The 17,761-nt window shown below is 38.0% G+C and overlaps 1 protein-coding gene across 1 annotated transcript; it reads left to right on the forward strand.

The window, feature by feature from the left end:
- The first annotated feature begins 773 nt into the window (after nt 1–773).
- On the forward strand, nt 774–14,376 carry c4b (complement C4B (Chido/Rodgers blood group)). Its single transcript, XM_010735673.3, has 41 exons — nt 774–922; nt 1,192–1,381; nt 1,477–1,648; nt 1,754–1,824; nt 1,913–2,001; nt 2,093–2,175; nt 2,263–2,350; nt 2,849–2,969; nt 3,096–3,234; nt 3,445–3,557; nt 3,647–3,805; nt 3,910–4,077; nt 4,167–4,358; nt 4,507–4,650; nt 4,755–4,878; nt 5,097–5,168; nt 5,266–5,478; nt 5,579–5,693; nt 5,860–5,930; nt 6,019–6,161; nt 6,236–6,451; nt 6,688–6,739; nt 6,856–6,945; nt 7,031–7,237; nt 8,426–8,501; nt 8,611–8,803; nt 8,912–9,013; nt 9,747–9,909; nt 10,364–10,557; nt 10,670–10,828; nt 10,925–10,984; nt 11,053–11,143; nt 11,221–11,392; nt 11,539–11,629; nt 12,594–12,668; nt 12,743–12,845; nt 12,941–13,030; nt 13,145–13,252; nt 13,542–13,625; nt 13,743–13,875; nt 13,960–14,376. Exons 1-41 carry the CDS (start codon nt 852–854, stop codon nt 14,099–14,101), a joined length of 5,139 nt encoding a protein of 1,712 aa, XP_010733975.3. The 5' UTR covers nt 774–851; the 3' UTR covers nt 14,102–14,376.
- The last annotated feature ends 3,385 nt before the right edge of the window (nt 14,377–17,761 follow it).

Consider the following 17,761-nt stretch of genomic DNA (forward strand, 5'->3'; position numbering starts at 1 on the left):
CTGGCTATCTTTGCTGTTTACTTTCTTGTTCTGTGTCTTTGTCATCAATTCCAAGTAAAGTTGTGACTTTGTATTGTGGAGAGGGTTTGTTTCGGCATACAGTTAAGTTAACTGATGAATGTGGATTGTAAAGTTACAAATAAACAGCACATGACATTTATTATGTGTTAAAGAAATGGCTTCAGATTTAAAAATCTGATTCATTAAACTGCCAATAAATGTTGTAATTTGTTGTGTTTACAGATATACTTGAGCTCTACTCTGCAATTCATTCCTGAACCATGTGTTGTAGAGTCAGCAGTACTGGCACCATCCAGAGAGCCAAAACTGGATTTCTTGTAAATCACATGATCTAGGGGAAATCTGGACGGCCTGCAGTGACTAGTGAGGGAATAGTTACACATTGTGAAATGAAAACAAACACTTTTGCATGCTGCAGTACACTTAGTGATATAAAGTAGACTTTTATTTTTTAAAAATCAAACATGTTGTAGTCTGAAATCAATGTCAGTCAACTGTTATCTGATCTTTATTGTTAACCTCCTGCTTTAGATTTATCTGTTTAGATCTCACACTTTCATCTGTGTACATACTAAACCAACAAGTATGTCACACATATGTATACATCAGTATATTTATGTCATATCTGACAGTATGATAATTTTCTCAGTTGTTTTTTGCATCACTCTGAGGAATAATACTTCTCCCTAAGTTGTTTTAGAAGAAAAAAAAAGGCAGAGGGAGGGCACTGAGAGATCCCACGATTGAGAAATACAGGGGTGGATGACTTACAAAACCTCAGTTAATCAAAGAGCCTGTGTCAGAGCAGGAAAACAAATAAGAGCTGCACAATGAAGTGCTTCATATTTGCGATATTGTTCTTCATCCTGATTATGGAATCTGAGTGTTCACAGCAGGACAGGTATGTACAAATGGCTGCATGAATCAACATTATGTAATGATGTAATGTAATGCAAACAATTTTGTGTTTAATGCAAACAGGATTAACATGTGCTTTCTGTCTTCTGAGATTTGAAATTATTGAATAATATGCATAATATACTATATACTGACTGTCTTTTTGTCATAATATACCAGATAAGACAAATGCTGCACTGCTGATGTCATGTTGATGATTGCAAAATATATCAGTGAGGAATACAGTGAGTGCTATTTTTCACCTTTGTGCAGATTCTTCATCTCAGGCCCCGGAGTGTTTCATGTAGGTGTTAATGAGAAAGTGTTTGTTCAGATGGGAGCGCTTCATCTTAACAGTCGTATTACTCTCTACCTGGAGCATGAGATTTATGGTATTGTTGTTTCTGAGAAGAAAACTACTGTGTGCGCTGTGGAAAACGAGGCCAAAACTGTTGAGCTCATGGTATGAGAAACCTTCCCACTCATACAAAAAAACAACAACATTTTAGCCAGGACTGAGATGCCATTAATCCAAATTTCTAATTTGCATCTTTACAGATAAACAGGGACCAAATGGCAAGGTTGCCTCAAAGTGAACGTAGGTACTTACTGCTGGTGGCAGAGAGCCCCTCCTTCAGGGGCAGGAAGATAACTAGGGTCCTGGTATCAAAACGCAGGGGCAGTATCTTCATTCAAACTGATCAGCCAATCTACAACCCAACAGAGAAAGGTAAAAGGAAAGTCAACAACTATGAATAAACATAAAAATAATTCTCTACTCAATAAAGACAGTGATTCTTTTCAAAGCAAGTTTATGTTGATACCTCTCTTCTAGTGAGATACAGGATATTCAGTCTTGACCACACATTCAGGCCTTATGAAGAAATGATCCACATATCAGTATTTGTGAGTAGATATATTTTCTTGAGGAATAAAGGGTTACTGATTTTCATGGTTTCATATCATGACTCGTGCTTTTATGATTTTGTGACAGAATGCTGCTGGAAACAAGATAATGAAGTCTCTTATGTCTGCAAAGAGAGGAATCCTCCAAGGCAATTTTGTCATACCTGATGTCTCGAAGTATGTTAAAACAGATTTGCTCTTACATAACAGCAACAGCACAAGCACCATTGTATATAAATAAAAACACATGTTTCTTTTGTTCACAAAGAATGGGCACTTGGAAAATTACAGCTCACTACCAGGACGATGAAGCAAATGCTGCTTCCAGCATGTTTAAAGTCCAAAGATTCGGTAAGATGAGTTTTTCATTATGTTGTTTGACTGTCAGATGATATTTCTTGCCTCTAAAAAGCATTTTCTTATCATTACACACTGCAGTTATACCCAGTTTTGAGGTAAACATCGCAATGAGTCAGAACTACATTTTGTTGAATGCTGAACGGATTGCCTTCACCATCTCAGCCAGGTAGGTGTTGACTCATTTCCAATGAAACTTACTTCAGTCGCAAGTTTTCCTATTAGAGTTCCATCTAATCAAACAAGTTGAAAAACACAAAATCGTCGCCTAATGAAGATGATAAACTTTGGCCTACCTCACTGTTAGTGGTTCTTGAACTTAACTAACGCTAACTTAGAAGCTTAACAACAAAGCTCTATAGACCTGTACATTTGGATAACTGTGTGTCATTAATGGACCCTTTTTAAGTAAGCCCTAGTAATTTGATTCAACATTAATATAAAAGATGTTTCATGTCCTCACTTATCTTTGCCAAGAGGCAAATCCAGTGGCATGTAATAGTTTCACTGTGAATTAGAAAATGGTCTGTGAGGCCACCCCACACCCTATTGGCCCATGGGCCTTACTGAGTATCACCGATGGATGTATGTATGCTAATGTTAATATTTTTCATTTTCAGACACTACTTTTGTAGTAGTCATAATTTTACAATGATTTTCTCTGTAGGTATTCACATGGTGAGAAAGTTAAAGGGGCGTACCACTGCATGTTTGGAGTAGTAGGACGTACAGACCCTGGTCCAAAAAAGAACCCTGTCTATATCAGAGGACTGGAGCTGACTGGTTCGGTGAGGAAACATATATTCATCAAAATATTAACAATACATCTAATTTCGAAATCAGAGATCTTGCAACATACTGCATCTATATAGTGTTGCAGTATTTTGAAATTTAACAGATTTGGCTTTGTGCAGGTCGAGGATGGATTGGCAGAAACTTCTCTCCAGGTAGAAGACTTGAATAAGAACCTGCAAAAACAGAACTACAGCCTCTCCGGATTACAGAAAAGTGGATCACAGCTCTACTTGAAAGTGTTTGTCACCAACATACAAAGTAAATTATGTTACACTCATACCAATGTTTAAGTTACTAACTCCAGGACAATCTAAAATTAAAAAATATTATGATGTAAAGGGGGAATATATTTTAGGTGTGGGGGCTACAATGACATATTTGAGAGCCTGTAAGAAGAAATTGAATAAGAAGATGACAATATTATTTCAATTTTTCATTTAATCTGATATCTATTTTTTTTCCATCCAGGTGGTGAAATACAAGAGGCAGAGGTTTACCTCTCTGTCATCTCCAACAAATACACCATTGATCTCTCTCGAACTCGCTCACATTTCCTTCCTGGATTTCCACTAGATGTGGTGGTATGCATAAACACAACAAATGGACACACAGCAACGTACATAAGTGTGATAGTTTTATATTTGATACTTTATGTTTGTTGTTATTATAGGTGGTTTTGCGTCTCCCAGACGGCTCCCCAGCAGCTGATGTGCCAGTAAAAGTTGATGTAGCAGCGTCTTCAGAGAAATCTTGGCAAGGCAACACTGACCAGGAGGGGGCAGTGTTCCCTGTGTTTAATCTTAACACTCGAGCTCAGTTTACTGTTGAAGTTAGTATCCTCAAACAACTAACAAGTTAAATGTCCTATCAAACTGATAAACCACTGAATTTTCTTTTAGTTCAGTTTAACTGTTTACACTCTGACTTCATTAGGTGTCAGCAGATGGCCTTCAGCAGAGGAAAGACATTCAACCTGCTTCATCCCCCAGTAACAGCTACCTTTACCTGAGTTTTTCCAACAAGATGTACTCTATTGGCGACTCACTAACTGTTAATTTTAACACCATCAACGCCCCAAACAGTGGGTTTATATACTACATGGTGAGGCATATCTAAGTGAACACAACTTTCTGAAGAAGCAACAGTTTTTTAAATCTAAAATTTCTACTAATATTTTTACTATGTTGTAGATCCTAAGCCGTGGGATCCTAACAAAACAGGGCTCTCACGGAATTGGTATTTCAGTTAGAGACAACCTGCAGATAACGCCTGATATGGTGCCATCCTTCCGTCTTATTGGCTACTACTATGACCAGAATGGTAACATCATTGCTGACTCAGCGTGGATAGATGTCAAGGATGAATGTGCGATAAAGGTCAAGGTGAGTAAACAAAACAGATAAAGAGGGCAGTCCGAGCAAAGGGAGAGAGTACACCAACAGAACTTTACCTCTGATGATAGTGTTTGAACATGTTAATACTTTGACCATGACATTTAAAATTCACTGTAATATTTTAACTTCAATTTAGGTGGAACAAAAAAAACAATTTATACCTGGAAAAAGGACCGAGCTAGAGATTGATTTACATGGTCAGAGTGCCAGAGTGGCTTTACTGGCTGTGGATAAAGCCATGTATGCTCTCAATGCCGATAATAAACTCACCTCCAAACAGGTAACACATTCACACACACCCTCCACATGTGCTTTCTCTTACACAATGAGGTTATTTAATTCAACCCATATAAGTTAATCCAAGCTTGTGTTCCTACTTTTCAGGTGTTTTCCTCTATGCAGTCATATGACCTTGGTTGCTCATACAGTGGAGGATCTGACCCTGGATCTGCCCTAATAAATGCTGGCCTGTCTTTTGTGTCTCAGTCCCAGTCGATGTTTAGAAGGAGTATGACAAAAACACAGTTTTTCTTTAGTGAATCATTATATTGTGCTTAACAAGACATCAATAGAGAGTAGGATGTAAATGCTACCACACATGCAGAAACCTTATCTTTTTAGCAAATGATTGTTTTCATAATACAACTGTACCAACTACCAAATTCAAGTAAGTATCAACATACTTAACCCAGGCTGAGCTTTAATGCTGTAATACTACTTTTACAGGTCTCAGCTGTAATTCACAATCTGCAAGACAGAGGCGCTCTGTGGACCTTCAAGATGCAATGATAACCTTAAGTATGACAATATTCTGGTGTACTCTGGTCTGAGATAATGAAAGAAACTTTTTAAATATACTTAAAAATTTGACTTTTTTTTTAAATGTCACTTTCAGAATCAAACTATGAGGATGAAAAGTTGCAAGAATGTTGTGCACACGGGTTTTCTCTCATCCCTATGATACGGACGTGTCAGGAAAGAGCACGGAGAGTCTCTCTGGTGGAAGATAATCCTTTATGTGCAGATGCTTTTTTAAAATGTTGCCTTGAAGGAGAGAGTCTGAGACAAAAACAGATACAAGAGGATGCCCTGAAAGGATTTGGCAGGAGTAAGCCGAAATTGCCTCAAAACTTAAAATAACTGTGGCATTAATAGTTTAATTACAAACCTTTCACTTTTTCTTTCTCCACCTTTAATGTGATTTTTAGCTGCAACCACAGAAGACATTGAACAGTTCTTCTTGGACACAGCTGCTCAGTACATTCGACGATATTTCCCCCCAAGCTTTGCCTTCAGGGAATTTGATGTAAATGGAAAAATAAGGTAAGAGGTGGACAGTGAACTTTTATGACAGTTTTTGATGCAATATTTTCTCCTCCTGTGAAATAGTCACATCCTTTTGTTTGCTGCTTCATATTGTTAGTGAGAGAACTTTTGCTTTTACAATATAAACTAAAAGTAGTCAAAGCTTTTGTCTGAAAACTCTTAGGTATCCTTTGGCTCTACCTGATTCCATCACCACATGGGAGATACAGCTCGTCACTTTATCTGCTGCCACTGGTAATAACAGCTTCCCACTTCTTACATGCATCTCTGATATATGACTGAAGAGCTTCTCATTAATAACAATTATTTCATTTTCATTCAGGTATCTGTGTAGTTAAGCCATCTGAGTTCAAGGCATTTAAGAAAGCATTTGTGTCTCTGAAACTGCCCTACTCTGTGAGGAAATATGAGCAACTATCCATTTCGCCTGTTATCTACAACTATGACCCTGATTCTGAACTACAGGTAGATAATTAGAATAGAAATTCTAAATTATATAGAAATTCAGTTCTTAATATTATTTTTTGACTTTTTTATAGGTAGCAGTTCATATGGAACAGACTGAGGGACTTTGTTCCCCCGGTTCGGCCACCACTACAGGGTTTGTTAACATAACTGTAAAGCCGGAGTCTTCCCAGTTTGTCTCCTTCTCTGCTGTCCCCATGGTAGCTGGCTCAATACCCATCAAAATACGTCTCTATCATATGGAACATGAGATGGGGGTAGATGCTATTGAGAAGACTTTGAATGTGTTGGTGAGTGACAAGTCAGTTTTTACAAATTGATAAACATGCTGTTAATAGTTGTAATCTGTGCTTATATGTTAAAAGGTGTATGATTGATTTATAAGTACTCATTCAAATAATAACTAATGAGCCTATTTGTGTACAAGCAATGTTAACTTAAAGGAAGAGGCTTCTTCCACTTGCACATTTCCATGTTTAAAAGCCAGCGACATACAGTAATTTGGCTCTATTTTTACATGTTGTAGACAGAAGGACTAGTAGAGAGAACAGAAGAAACCAAGGTCTTTAAATTAGATGGTGAGTTCTTTTCGATTGTTTTAATGATACCTGCTTACCTGTTATCCTTTTTTTTCTTCAATGTATTTCACATGTACATTTTCTTTAATGAGTTTGCTTCTCTCTGTCTGTTATAGGGAGGAGCACTAAGAATTTAGTTATTGATGGATCTTTACCAGATGACACAGTGCCCGACACCAGCAGCAATATTTTCGTTTCAGCTGAAGGTATGTGCTGTGAGAAACTCATACAACAATCCTCAGACCTGTGTAAATAATAGTGTCTTACCCTTTTAGTGTTCTCTATTGACAGGGGATGGATTTAGCGCTTCACATGTGAAGAATCTTCTTTCTCATGAGAAGGTTGCTCGCCTCATTGTATTGCCTACTGGATGTTTAGAGCAGACAATGGTACGACTGGCCCCTACAGCTTCAGCCCTGCGCTACCTTGATCTGAGTAACCAATGGTTTGAGCTGCCTCCTGGCACCAGAGATGATACTCTTGATAAAATTGAGCAAGGTAACACATCAAGCAGTTAATTGCATAACATCTTTATCATTTATCAATAAAAGATATAATCTTTGTCCAGCATGTGTTGGATTTCCTACCAGATACCCGAGCCAGCTTGACAGGCTCCTTTTGATGCAAAGGAGCAACTACTCATTTCAGTTGCTTGTATCTGCAATTTCACTCTTTCGGTCACTAGAAAAAGCTCCTGATCATCTGGGAGAGTTGGAACTGGTAAATTAAAAGCTCTTCTCTCTGGCTCAGCTCCATCTTCATTACAACGGTCTGGTGCAACTCCTGTGTTAATGCTGATGCCATGCTGATCTGCCTGTTGATCTCATGCTCCATTTTGCCCTGAGTCGTGAATAAGACCCAGAGATACTTGAACTTCTTCACCTGGGGCAGCAACTCACTTCCAACCTGGGGGGGGGTGGGATCTGTCATTTTCCAGCCAAGAATCATAGCCTCAGAGTTGGAAGTGCTAACTCTTATCCCAACTGCTTTACACTTGATTGCAAATTGCCCCAGTGGGTGCTGAAGGTCACGGTCTGTTGAAGCCAACAGAACCATGTGCATAGAGGCGACTCTTCAAGCCTACCCCACTCTGACTGCGTGTCATTGAGGGGTACGGGGGGATGGTTTTTTTGTGGTTATGTACCAACTGCAGTACATAATCCAAACTGCAGTTTAGAGTAGTTGTCCGGTTTCTGGGTGGGGTTCAAGAAAGGGTACTGCCTAGGGACTCTATAGTTCTGAAGGGAGACTTCAACACTTTAATGAGAGAGGAACCTGGATGAGGGGATTGGGATCAATGGCCTCCCTGAACTGAACCTGAGTGGTGCTTTGTCATAGGACGACGCTATTCATGGACTTGCCATAACAAACACGATGTTCGAACATAAGGTCATTGATAGGTGTATCTGGAGCCAGAACACCTTAGGCCTCTTACTCAGTCTTACTTAAGACTCTAAAATGTTTCCTAATTGAAATAACATTTGAGAAACATTGCACAGAATAACTGATTTAACATGTTTTAAAAGTTCATCTAGGAATCAAAAGTGCTTTATGTGGCTTCTGTTTCGTCTTCTTATTTTAACTTATGTGTGACGTTATGAACATTGCACCCTCTACAAGTCACTAACAATGCTATAGGCATTTACAAAGTACAACATTTAACAATTTAAACACTTTCTTTGTCAGGTTACACAAGGATATTAACATACAAGAAAAAAAATGGATCGTATGGAGCATGGGGTTCAGTGCCATCTAGCAATTGGTGAGTGCATGGTTAATACTGCTTTATTGATTTCTATGTAAGTTACTTTCAATATCTCAAATTGTAAATCAACTTTTTGCATTCACTATTTTCTTTCTCTTGTCCTCAGGGTGACTGCCCTTGTAGTGAAAGTGCTATCATTGGTGGCACAGCGTCAGACCGCGTCTTTTGGACAGCAGGGCAGGAAAGCTAGGGTCGTACCAGAAGAAGAGATCAGAAGTTCAGTCAATTACTTGCTGTCAGTTCAGAAATCTGATGGGTCATTCAGGGACCGACATCCAGTCCTGCACAGAGAAATTCTGGTAACTTCTACTGCACTGATATTAGAACATGCATATTAGCATGGTATTAGATAACAACAACCCAATAGCAGTGATTCGTATGCAATTGTCTCTTTGTGTTTAATGTAGAAAGGAACAGACCAAGACGCATCCTTGACAGCTTTCATCACCCTGGCACTGCAACGGTCCCTTGAATTCCTGAAAACTGATGAGAATATGAAAAGTAATGCGGTGAGAAAATATTATGATTTAATGTCCTGGGTGAACGTTTTTAGCCACGCTAGTGGTGTCATCTTTAGGATAGCAATGTTATTCAATTCACCACATTGGTCCAGACTGAAATGTCTCCACAATTATTGGGTTGTCAGGCAGTTTTGTGCAGACAATAATGCGGGCCAGAAGGTGAATCTAATTTCCTGACTGTTCTTCTAGCGTCTTCAACAAGTAAAAATCACCTGTCCAATGATACATCTTAAAACCTACTAGTGGGATTGGCACAACATTTTGTGCAGATATTAATGGATCTCATGCTATCTAATAATTCTGGATATCTGAGTTTTTCTTGAGTACCACTATAAAGTTATTTGTGGTTCGACTTAAATGTCTTGAAAATCTCCAGAATTGCCATGAGATATGAAACAGACATTCATTCTCTCTTCGGGATGATTTTTTGTAGTTTTGGTGATCCACCATGGTGTGACCAAAATCTATTATAAAAAAATATTTAGTACTTGTGACCAATTTATCAAATATTAGCATGTAAAAAAAAAGCTCAAATAAGACAGTGGCAAAGTTAGCATGCTGATGTTAACATTTAGTTTAAAGCACTGCTGTGACAGCTTCATAGACCTGCTAGAGTGGCTGTCGCGTCTTAGCTTTGTGATTGTTTATCCTTTTAATGTAAATGTTTAATGGATTTTAATGGATTTTGGCTATTTTAATTGACTTCATGCTATTCTAACAGGAAGCAAGCATTTCAAGATCGACAACATATCTCATGTCACACTTGGAGGAGCTTGAGCATCCCTATGCTGTTGCCATTACAGCCTATTGCCTTGCAGCTTGTATGCCAGAGGGAACAGATCTTTCTTCTGCCTGGACAAAACTTACAGCAAAGTCTACTGAAGGCATGTCCAAACAAAGTAAATAGGTGTGGGCGATATGGATAAAATATATAAGTAGCCATATTATCATGAAATAGTAAGTATAGTGAGTTGAGTATAATCAGTTGAGAAAGTGATTGTGGATAAAATGATGACAGACATGTCAATGCAAGGTATTTCATTATATTCATGCAAAAATCATAGTGAAATCCAATATATTGTCCTAAAGCAGTCCTTCTAAATGATTTACAGCATTGCCTAATACACCCAGACATATTAAAGTGATATCATGGTGTAAACAGTATGTGGCAGAATATTTGTCAGTTGAACAATATATATATTATTTCATATATTTACATATCGCCCAACCCTAATTAACTATTTACAGTTTTACAAAGTATACTATTATTATCATCACAGTATACTATTACTTGAAATTGTTTTCATTTTTACTTACTGTCTTTTCCTTGATTATCAGGGGCCAATAACTGTTCACTGTGGACAACTAATACCAGCCCAGAGAATCTGAATAAGGCTGATGGCATCACAGTAGAGGCTACAGCTTATGCCCTCCTAGCTGCAGTGGAACTTGGGCATACAGAGTGGGCAGACAAAACAGCCTGCTGGTTAACCACCCAAGAAAACTATTTTGGAGGCTTCAAATCCTCGCAGGTGACTCAAACAATCCTTTTCTTTGGTGGTCCAAGATCATACAGTGTGGGTCCAGATTAACTCTTAGTAGAAATGTTAAACATTAATATTAATATTTTATAACCACGCCCAGGATACTATCATGGCATTGGAAGCCCTAGCAGAGTATGAGCTGAAGAAGTCTGTCAGTCCTGAAGTGAATCTAATAGCAGAGTTTACAGTCCCAGGAAGGAATGACATTGTAAGGCTTGCACTGGAAAGAAAGAGGGACAAGGTGGAAACAGACCTTAAGGTATCATAGAGCATTGTCAGCAATTCACTTAAATTCACACATAAATATTTAACCTCATTCTAAGAAAACATATTTTTGTTGTGTCTTTTGTCCTAGAAATTTAAAGGGAACAACATTATTGTGCAATTAACAGGAAATGGCAACATCAAGCTAAAAGTAAGTTTAAATAATGTCTGCATATGAGCTGAAAGAGAGCCATTATTTACAGTAAATCGGTTTGTCAGGTTGCAAAGGCTTACCAACTACTGGATTCCAAGGATAGCTGTGACCAAGTGTCTATCCGCGTCACAGTGGAGGGGAAAGTGCAGTACACTGGTAAGCTTTTGTCACTGATAACAAATCATGTCTTGCAGATAAACAAAGAGAGTTATATTAACCTCTGTCTCCCTCAGCTAAAGTCATAGAAGTTTATGAATACTATGACGATGATAACAATGAGGATGCAGAGACACCACGAGTACCACGATCAGCGATTGAGTGGTTTGACGCTCGCACCCGAAGCAGGAGAGATCTTGATAACAACTTAAATTCAGAAGGCACTGTCACATACACAGTCTGTGTCAGGTTAGTTAATGATATTTACATAACATTTGTATTTTATAAGTGAAAAAAATCATTTGCAAATACAGATAAAATCATTCTTCAAATAAAAATAAAAAAAAGTCACAAATCTTGATCAACCTATATTTTTCATGGTTTCCTGTGTGCAGTCATAGCCTCAACCGAAATCTCTCAGGAATGGCTGTTGCTGACATCACACTTCTGAGTGGATTTAATGCTATTATTGAGGATCTGGAAAAGGTTAGTAGCTCTCTTCACCTCTTCTTTCAGTTGCCTTTCTTAATAGACAAGCTGAGGTGAACAACAGTTGGAGGATGGATGGACATGAAAGTCTCCCTGTTAACTCAGTGCAAAACTTCAGCAATTGTGTCCAAGATACCTGATTCTCTGACTGAAAGAACAAAGTACAAGTCTTTGTGGATAAAAACATAAGGCTAAACTACCATAAAGCTAACTACGACCTGTTACCTGGCAATCAACAAAGAAATAGTCCGACATAATCCCTTATAAATCTGTCGATTTTATACAATCATACAAACATACCATATATGTGTTAATTAATTAAATTTGAACTCTGGACTGAGCTAGGCTAGCAGGCTACTTTCCCCCTGTTTTTTAGTCTAAAAAGCTGCTTCAAATGCCTTTTTTCCCACCTTGACCAGTATACGATTCTAAATAATAAATACTTATTCCCACCTTGACCAGTATACGATTCTAAATAATAAATACTTATTGATTGCACTTATTTTTCTTAAGATTTAGGCTGTTCATCATCTGGTTGGTTCATTAATTGTGAATGTAGTTGTTATTATTTATGGGATATTATGTAATGTTTTGCTGGTACAGCCCACTTGAGTTGTATGTGGACCTTGTATGCCGATGTGCTACAGCCCTGGTGCCATGTTTTGTTTTCAACTGTGTCGATGAAGCATTTTGAATTCACTACTCGTCTGATTTGTGCCTGGCTTGTTCTCCATAGCAACAGTGGTGGAAATTCAAAATCGAAATAAAAAATATAATTCATGCAAAAGAAAAATTTAAATGGAAATACAGAATAAACAAAAACATATGGAGAACAAGCAGCCCCTCCAAATTTGCAGCTCTCTTCCAGTATACCAAAACTCTGTTGACAAAGCAATAAATGAGAGGAATGGTCTTTTCTTCTTCTGTAGTGTCAAAAAGTTTGATTCTTGTTTCTTTGTAGCTAAAAGCGGAACCTGAACGATATATTTCCCATTATGAGGTCTCCCATGGAAGAGTGTTGATCTACTTTAATGAGGTAAGGCTTGAATTCATTTCCATACACAACAAATTAACATGTTTGATATTTAAAGATTTCTTCTCTCACTCCAGCTCTTCGATTCAGAGGAATGCATTCGTTTCGATGCTCAACAGATAGTACCAATCGGCCTTCTGCAGCCTGCTCAAGCTGTATTCTACGATTATTATGAACCAGGTAAATTTTTATTTGATATTTCCTTATTGTTTGTAAAGTCAGTTTAATTGTTTCACTTACCAGGAATGTATTAACTCTTTGTGCTTTCCTTGCAGACGTAAAGTGTACTGTGTTCTACTCCGCCCCCCAAAGAAGCAAGCTGGTCTCCACACTGTGTACAGAGGATGTGTGCCAATGTGCAGAAAGTAGGCCATTAGTCTTAAAACCTATACTGACAAACACCTGAGAATAAATGTGGCCCTACCCTTCAGAGATCTGTGTAAATAATTTAATTTGCATTATGTTCGTCTTTTCTTCAGGACCATGTCATAAAATACAAGAAACATTTAAACAGCAAAATGGAGGTCGAAGAATCACAAAGGACAACCGTTTACAACATGCCTGCTTCTTCCCTATAGTAGATTATGGTCAGTACTACACATAAGACATTTGGCTATAAAGAATCCATCTTTTATAGTGATACAATACTAAAATTATACAACTGAATGCTATATATTATAACAAGTAGTCAGCTGGGATAGGCTCCAGCCCCACCGTGACTGTGATAAGGAGAAGTGGTTACAGATAATGGATGGATGGATATTATAACAAGTATGGTCTAGATCTGCTCTATATGAAAGCTTTTGCTATATAGATAAAACTGAATTATACTGAATTGAATTCAGATGAATGGTTGTGGATCTTGTTTTATTTCAGCATACATGGTTGAAGTCGTCAACGTTTCCATAAAGAGCAACTTTGAGATGTACAAAATGAACGTAAAGGACGTCCTCAGATCACGTGAGTAAGCCGTAACCACAAGCCTCAGCGTGTGCTGACCTTTAAATAGTTATGTGCCATTATGTTTATACTTGGAAGACCTAACATAAATATGATGGCAATACTCTTCTTTGTCAGATGGAGATATCGTCGTGAAAGAGAATTCTGTGCGGATGTTTGCTAAGAGGCGTCAGTGTAAAGGACAGTTAGACGTGGGAACACAGTATCTCATCATGGGCAAGGATGGCGCCACGACCGACGTACATGGAATGTAAGTATTGTCATTTATATCAATGTAGGTATCATATTAGAATGATAGATTCTCATTCTGTTCATTCTCCTGCTCTTTTTTCAGGATGCAGTATCTGTTAGAATCAAACACCTGGATTGAAAGAAAGCCTTCGGAAGAAGAATGTAAAAAAACTAAACATAAAATGACCTGCAGACAGTTTAATGACTTTACAAATGAGTACAAGATTGATGGCTGCAGACAGTGAAACAGAAATCTGTTTCATTTAACTTTTCATTCTTTCATATTTTGAGTTCAGTGTGTTGTGGTTTCTCATGGGATGCAAGTCATCTCACAGTGTTGAGAGCTGTTTTTGTTTTTATTGTTTATAATCAGTCATGAGACATTATAGCTTGCCAGTCTCAATATCGTTTGAAATGTCTGTACTTACAATGTAACCATTAATCATTTTTTTATGTCCAATACAGCTACCAGTCTTTAAATAAAGGAACATATCGGTGTTGCAAATGTTGCAAATGCAAATGAGTATGTGTTGATTATGTGTGATTGGTTGGAGCATTGACTAAGCAACAGAGAAAAAAAAGAGTGCATCCACAAACAAACATTTGCTCTGTCATGTATTTTCAAATAGTGTGATTCAGTTTCGTGTACCCGTTTGATTTAGCTTTCCTGCTGAATATATTTATTTTTTTAAGTTTTTTTTTTTCTTTTACCTGCAGTAAAGGAACTGAGAGGGGTCTCTGTACTCTGTACAACCCCCCTCAAACTTACCCCCCCTCCTTCCTTAACATCTGCAAGGTAAGGAAGAGGTGAGAGGGGGTGGCATAACAATCTGCACATAAGACTGGCTCACTTGCCCCCTTTAGAGTCACACAGAGAAGGATTTGGATCAGTCGTCACCTCATGAGAATAATAGCTCTTTATTAGTTTAAGAGAGCCAATAGTCTTTTCAAATGTGCCCCACTTAGAAAGATGCTACAAAAGATGCAATTATATACTTTCAATGTAGGTGATGCATAGAGAGGTAACAGGAGAAAACGAAGGGCAGTTCAGGGGGGAGCAGTGCAGGAGGAGCAGGAGGGGGGCATGGGTGGAGAGGTGAGGAACAAGCAAGGGCTTATGTGCTTATATTATTCTAATCTGTGAGGCCAGTTCCAATGTAAGCAACATGGGAGTACTGACCGTCACTTCAATCACAGCCAGATCAATGCCTGCACTGTTTCAACCTTTGCCATTAGACATTTCATTAAATTTGAATCAATAAAGGGTAAATAAATACGCAGACTTCAGCATTGCACATTTTCATTTTAGGATTACTTTAGTGCACCATCAGTAGCCAACAGCAACAGCACATTTGAAAAAGTGGTCTTCTTTTTACTGTAGCCTTCTCAAGGTAATCAATGGCTTGTCATGAACCAAGCAGTGTAGACTTGTGCTTATGATTACAATTAATCAAGAGTAGTCACAGATTAGGTATTGCTCAGGCTGGACCGATTAAAATACAAATATTCTCTCACAAAGACACACTGACGGTTGGGAGTGAATGATTTATGTTTTCTTAGATCTGTGGATTGCAACAAGAGATTTTTTGTAAAATGCTCATGATGCTCACCTCTTCTGACACACCAAATATGCTTGAACATCAACTTTGAAGTGTGGCTAGGGAACTGTGAAATGTGCACGAAAGACCAGGTGTATTTTGTTAGGTGTGCAGTAACCTTAGTTGCTGAAGGTGTGTCTCCGGCCATTTTTCCAAAGGCCAACGCAGGGTCAGCGGTTTGAGGGTGGTCTATGGTGCGGAAAGGAGAAGCGTGAAGGCGGAGCTGGTCGTGGAGGCTGCCAGCAGATGGAAGCGATGATGGAGTGGGACCACCCACTCAGGAGTTTACAGTACACTGACAATTACTCTTTGTTTTTAATCTCAATATCAAGGTAAATTGTTTTTGGTTTTTTTTCACAGAAGACATTTTGACATTATCTTAGCAGAAAATAACCAATAAAATGAATGATGGTTAAATTCCCTTTAGCGGCTCTAATTTCAGGGTTGTGGTGTCGTGTAGCTGTCACACTATCATGACTTACTGCAACACTTGAATTGAAGAGAGCCATCATGAGTCTTAACAGAGTAACAGTCACTTGCAAAAGACTTGTAGGAGCAATCACCTGCCATTAATGAAGTGTAATTCAACATAAAATGTGACACGTTTTTAACTCAAATTACAGATTTCTTTCATTCATTTGGTCCCAAAATCAAAGTTATAAACAGATACAGTTGTGATAAAGAGATCTGAGTATATGTTACTGTGTGTGTTAGTGTGTGTGTGTGCATGCAAAGCACTCATCTCAAGAGGTCTACCATGTGTTTGCATACAAACCAATTAGTGGTACAAATTTGTACATGTGGTTTAGCTTGTGAACAGACTTTTGTGAATGTGTGCGCCTGTACTGTATATCAAGATGTTAGAGGATCTATATTAACATTTTGATCATGTCTGGTTTACGTTTTTTTTTTAGTTTTTTTATTGGCTACTCTTTATCATTATCAGTTTTATTGGTATGGCCAGATGTGCATCATTATATGCTTGCATTGTGTCTCCCAAACTGATTAATTCATCAGTAGGCAAGCTTTGACATAAATCCAGATGTAAATCAGACATTATGTGAGAAAGAACGTTTATACAAACCTCATATGTCTACTGCACAGTCTCATGGCTCAGTGTGCACCATCAGCTGTTTGCCGTCTGACATTTTCACAGATCTGGAATAACCATAAGAACTAGATTAATACCAAATTTATCTGTACTACATTACGATACTGGAGTAACTGCAGGTTATTTGTCTTTCAGTATCAGAACATGGTGTACTTGCCAAGAAAAACATAGGTCAGTGCATTTGCAACTAAAATATCTACCAGTAAAATATGTTTTTACTGTGTGGGTTCTTACATACGCACACAGAAACATATATAGAGTGAGTATATGTAACAGTAATAGAACATAGGAGAGCTGTTTCTTCAGCACTGGACAAAGTTTTTACGTGATCACTGTCTTAGTAACTAAATAATTTGATGGAAAATGAATGCTTTTATCTATTGATTAGACAACACTGAAAAAGAAATAAAGCTCCTTTCTTGTTAGCTTTTGGTTCGCCTCAAGCTGAATTTAAGATGAATATACTGTAAGTAAAGATTAATTATGGCTTGGATTGGGTGAACACACAAAAATCCCAACATGTTGTAGTATGACATTACAGCAACAGCTCACACACAAAAAATGTGATCAACAAACAGATTTTGATCAAATCAGCTGAATCGAATTAGTATCAATGTACCTTACATTATATATACATCTAAAGGCTCCAATGATATAAGCTTTTGTTTTTGCTCTCCTGTAAAATTACCAAAATGTCACCTATGCCCTGTTTGCTCTAGACCCTTGATATACATGTCTTCATGTGGTTTACAAAAGGTGGGATGGTGGGTGGCCATTTGGTCGGAGATTCAGAGCCTTCACAGAGTATTCCTTAAATCTGGTGGATATTTGGTCACTTACATAACTCCCACGTAGTTACATCTCATTACTTCCAACAAACAGCCAATTCATATACCGAGAGGTTCCTGTCCCCCAGAGTCAGCACTGAATACTGGCAGTGTTATGCTATGTATTCCAGCTGAATCATGATTCTCAGACCAGGGCTTTATTCAATCAAAGCTGTGTGTAGGTGTTACCAAAGTCTGGTATGAGTCCAGTTACATATAGCAGACACTGAAATAACTGTCGTCAGCCATGCAAAGCTGAAACATGCAGGCTGTTTTTGAGTTACGGTACGTTAAAGAAGATGGACAAAGGTCCCAGCATGTACTGTGTAGAGTTTCAGAGCAAAACTGCAATTCCAACCATGATTTTTA

Source organism: Larimichthys crocea, chromosome XIII (assembly GCF_000972845.2).
Source record: "Larimichthys crocea isolate SSNF chromosome XIII, L_crocea_2.0, whole genome shotgun sequence".
Classification (NCBI taxonomy): domain Eukaryota; kingdom Metazoa; phylum Chordata; class Actinopteri; family Sciaenidae; genus Larimichthys; species Larimichthys crocea.

Excerpts from the sequence above, each read along its gene's own strand:
- c4b (XM_010735673.3), top strand. The coding sequence starts at position 852 with ATGAAGTGCTTCATATTTGCGATATTGTTCTTCATCCTGATTATGGAA. Across the intron at positions 3,235-3,444 it reads GTTTGTCACCAACATACAAA|GTGGTGAAATACAAGAGGCA; the intron begins GTAAATTATGTT and ends TTTTCCATCCAG. Across the intron at positions 4,359-4,506 it reads AATGTGCGATAAAGGTCAAG|GTGGAACAAAAAAAACAATT; the intron begins GTGAGTAAACAA and ends ACTTCAATTTAG.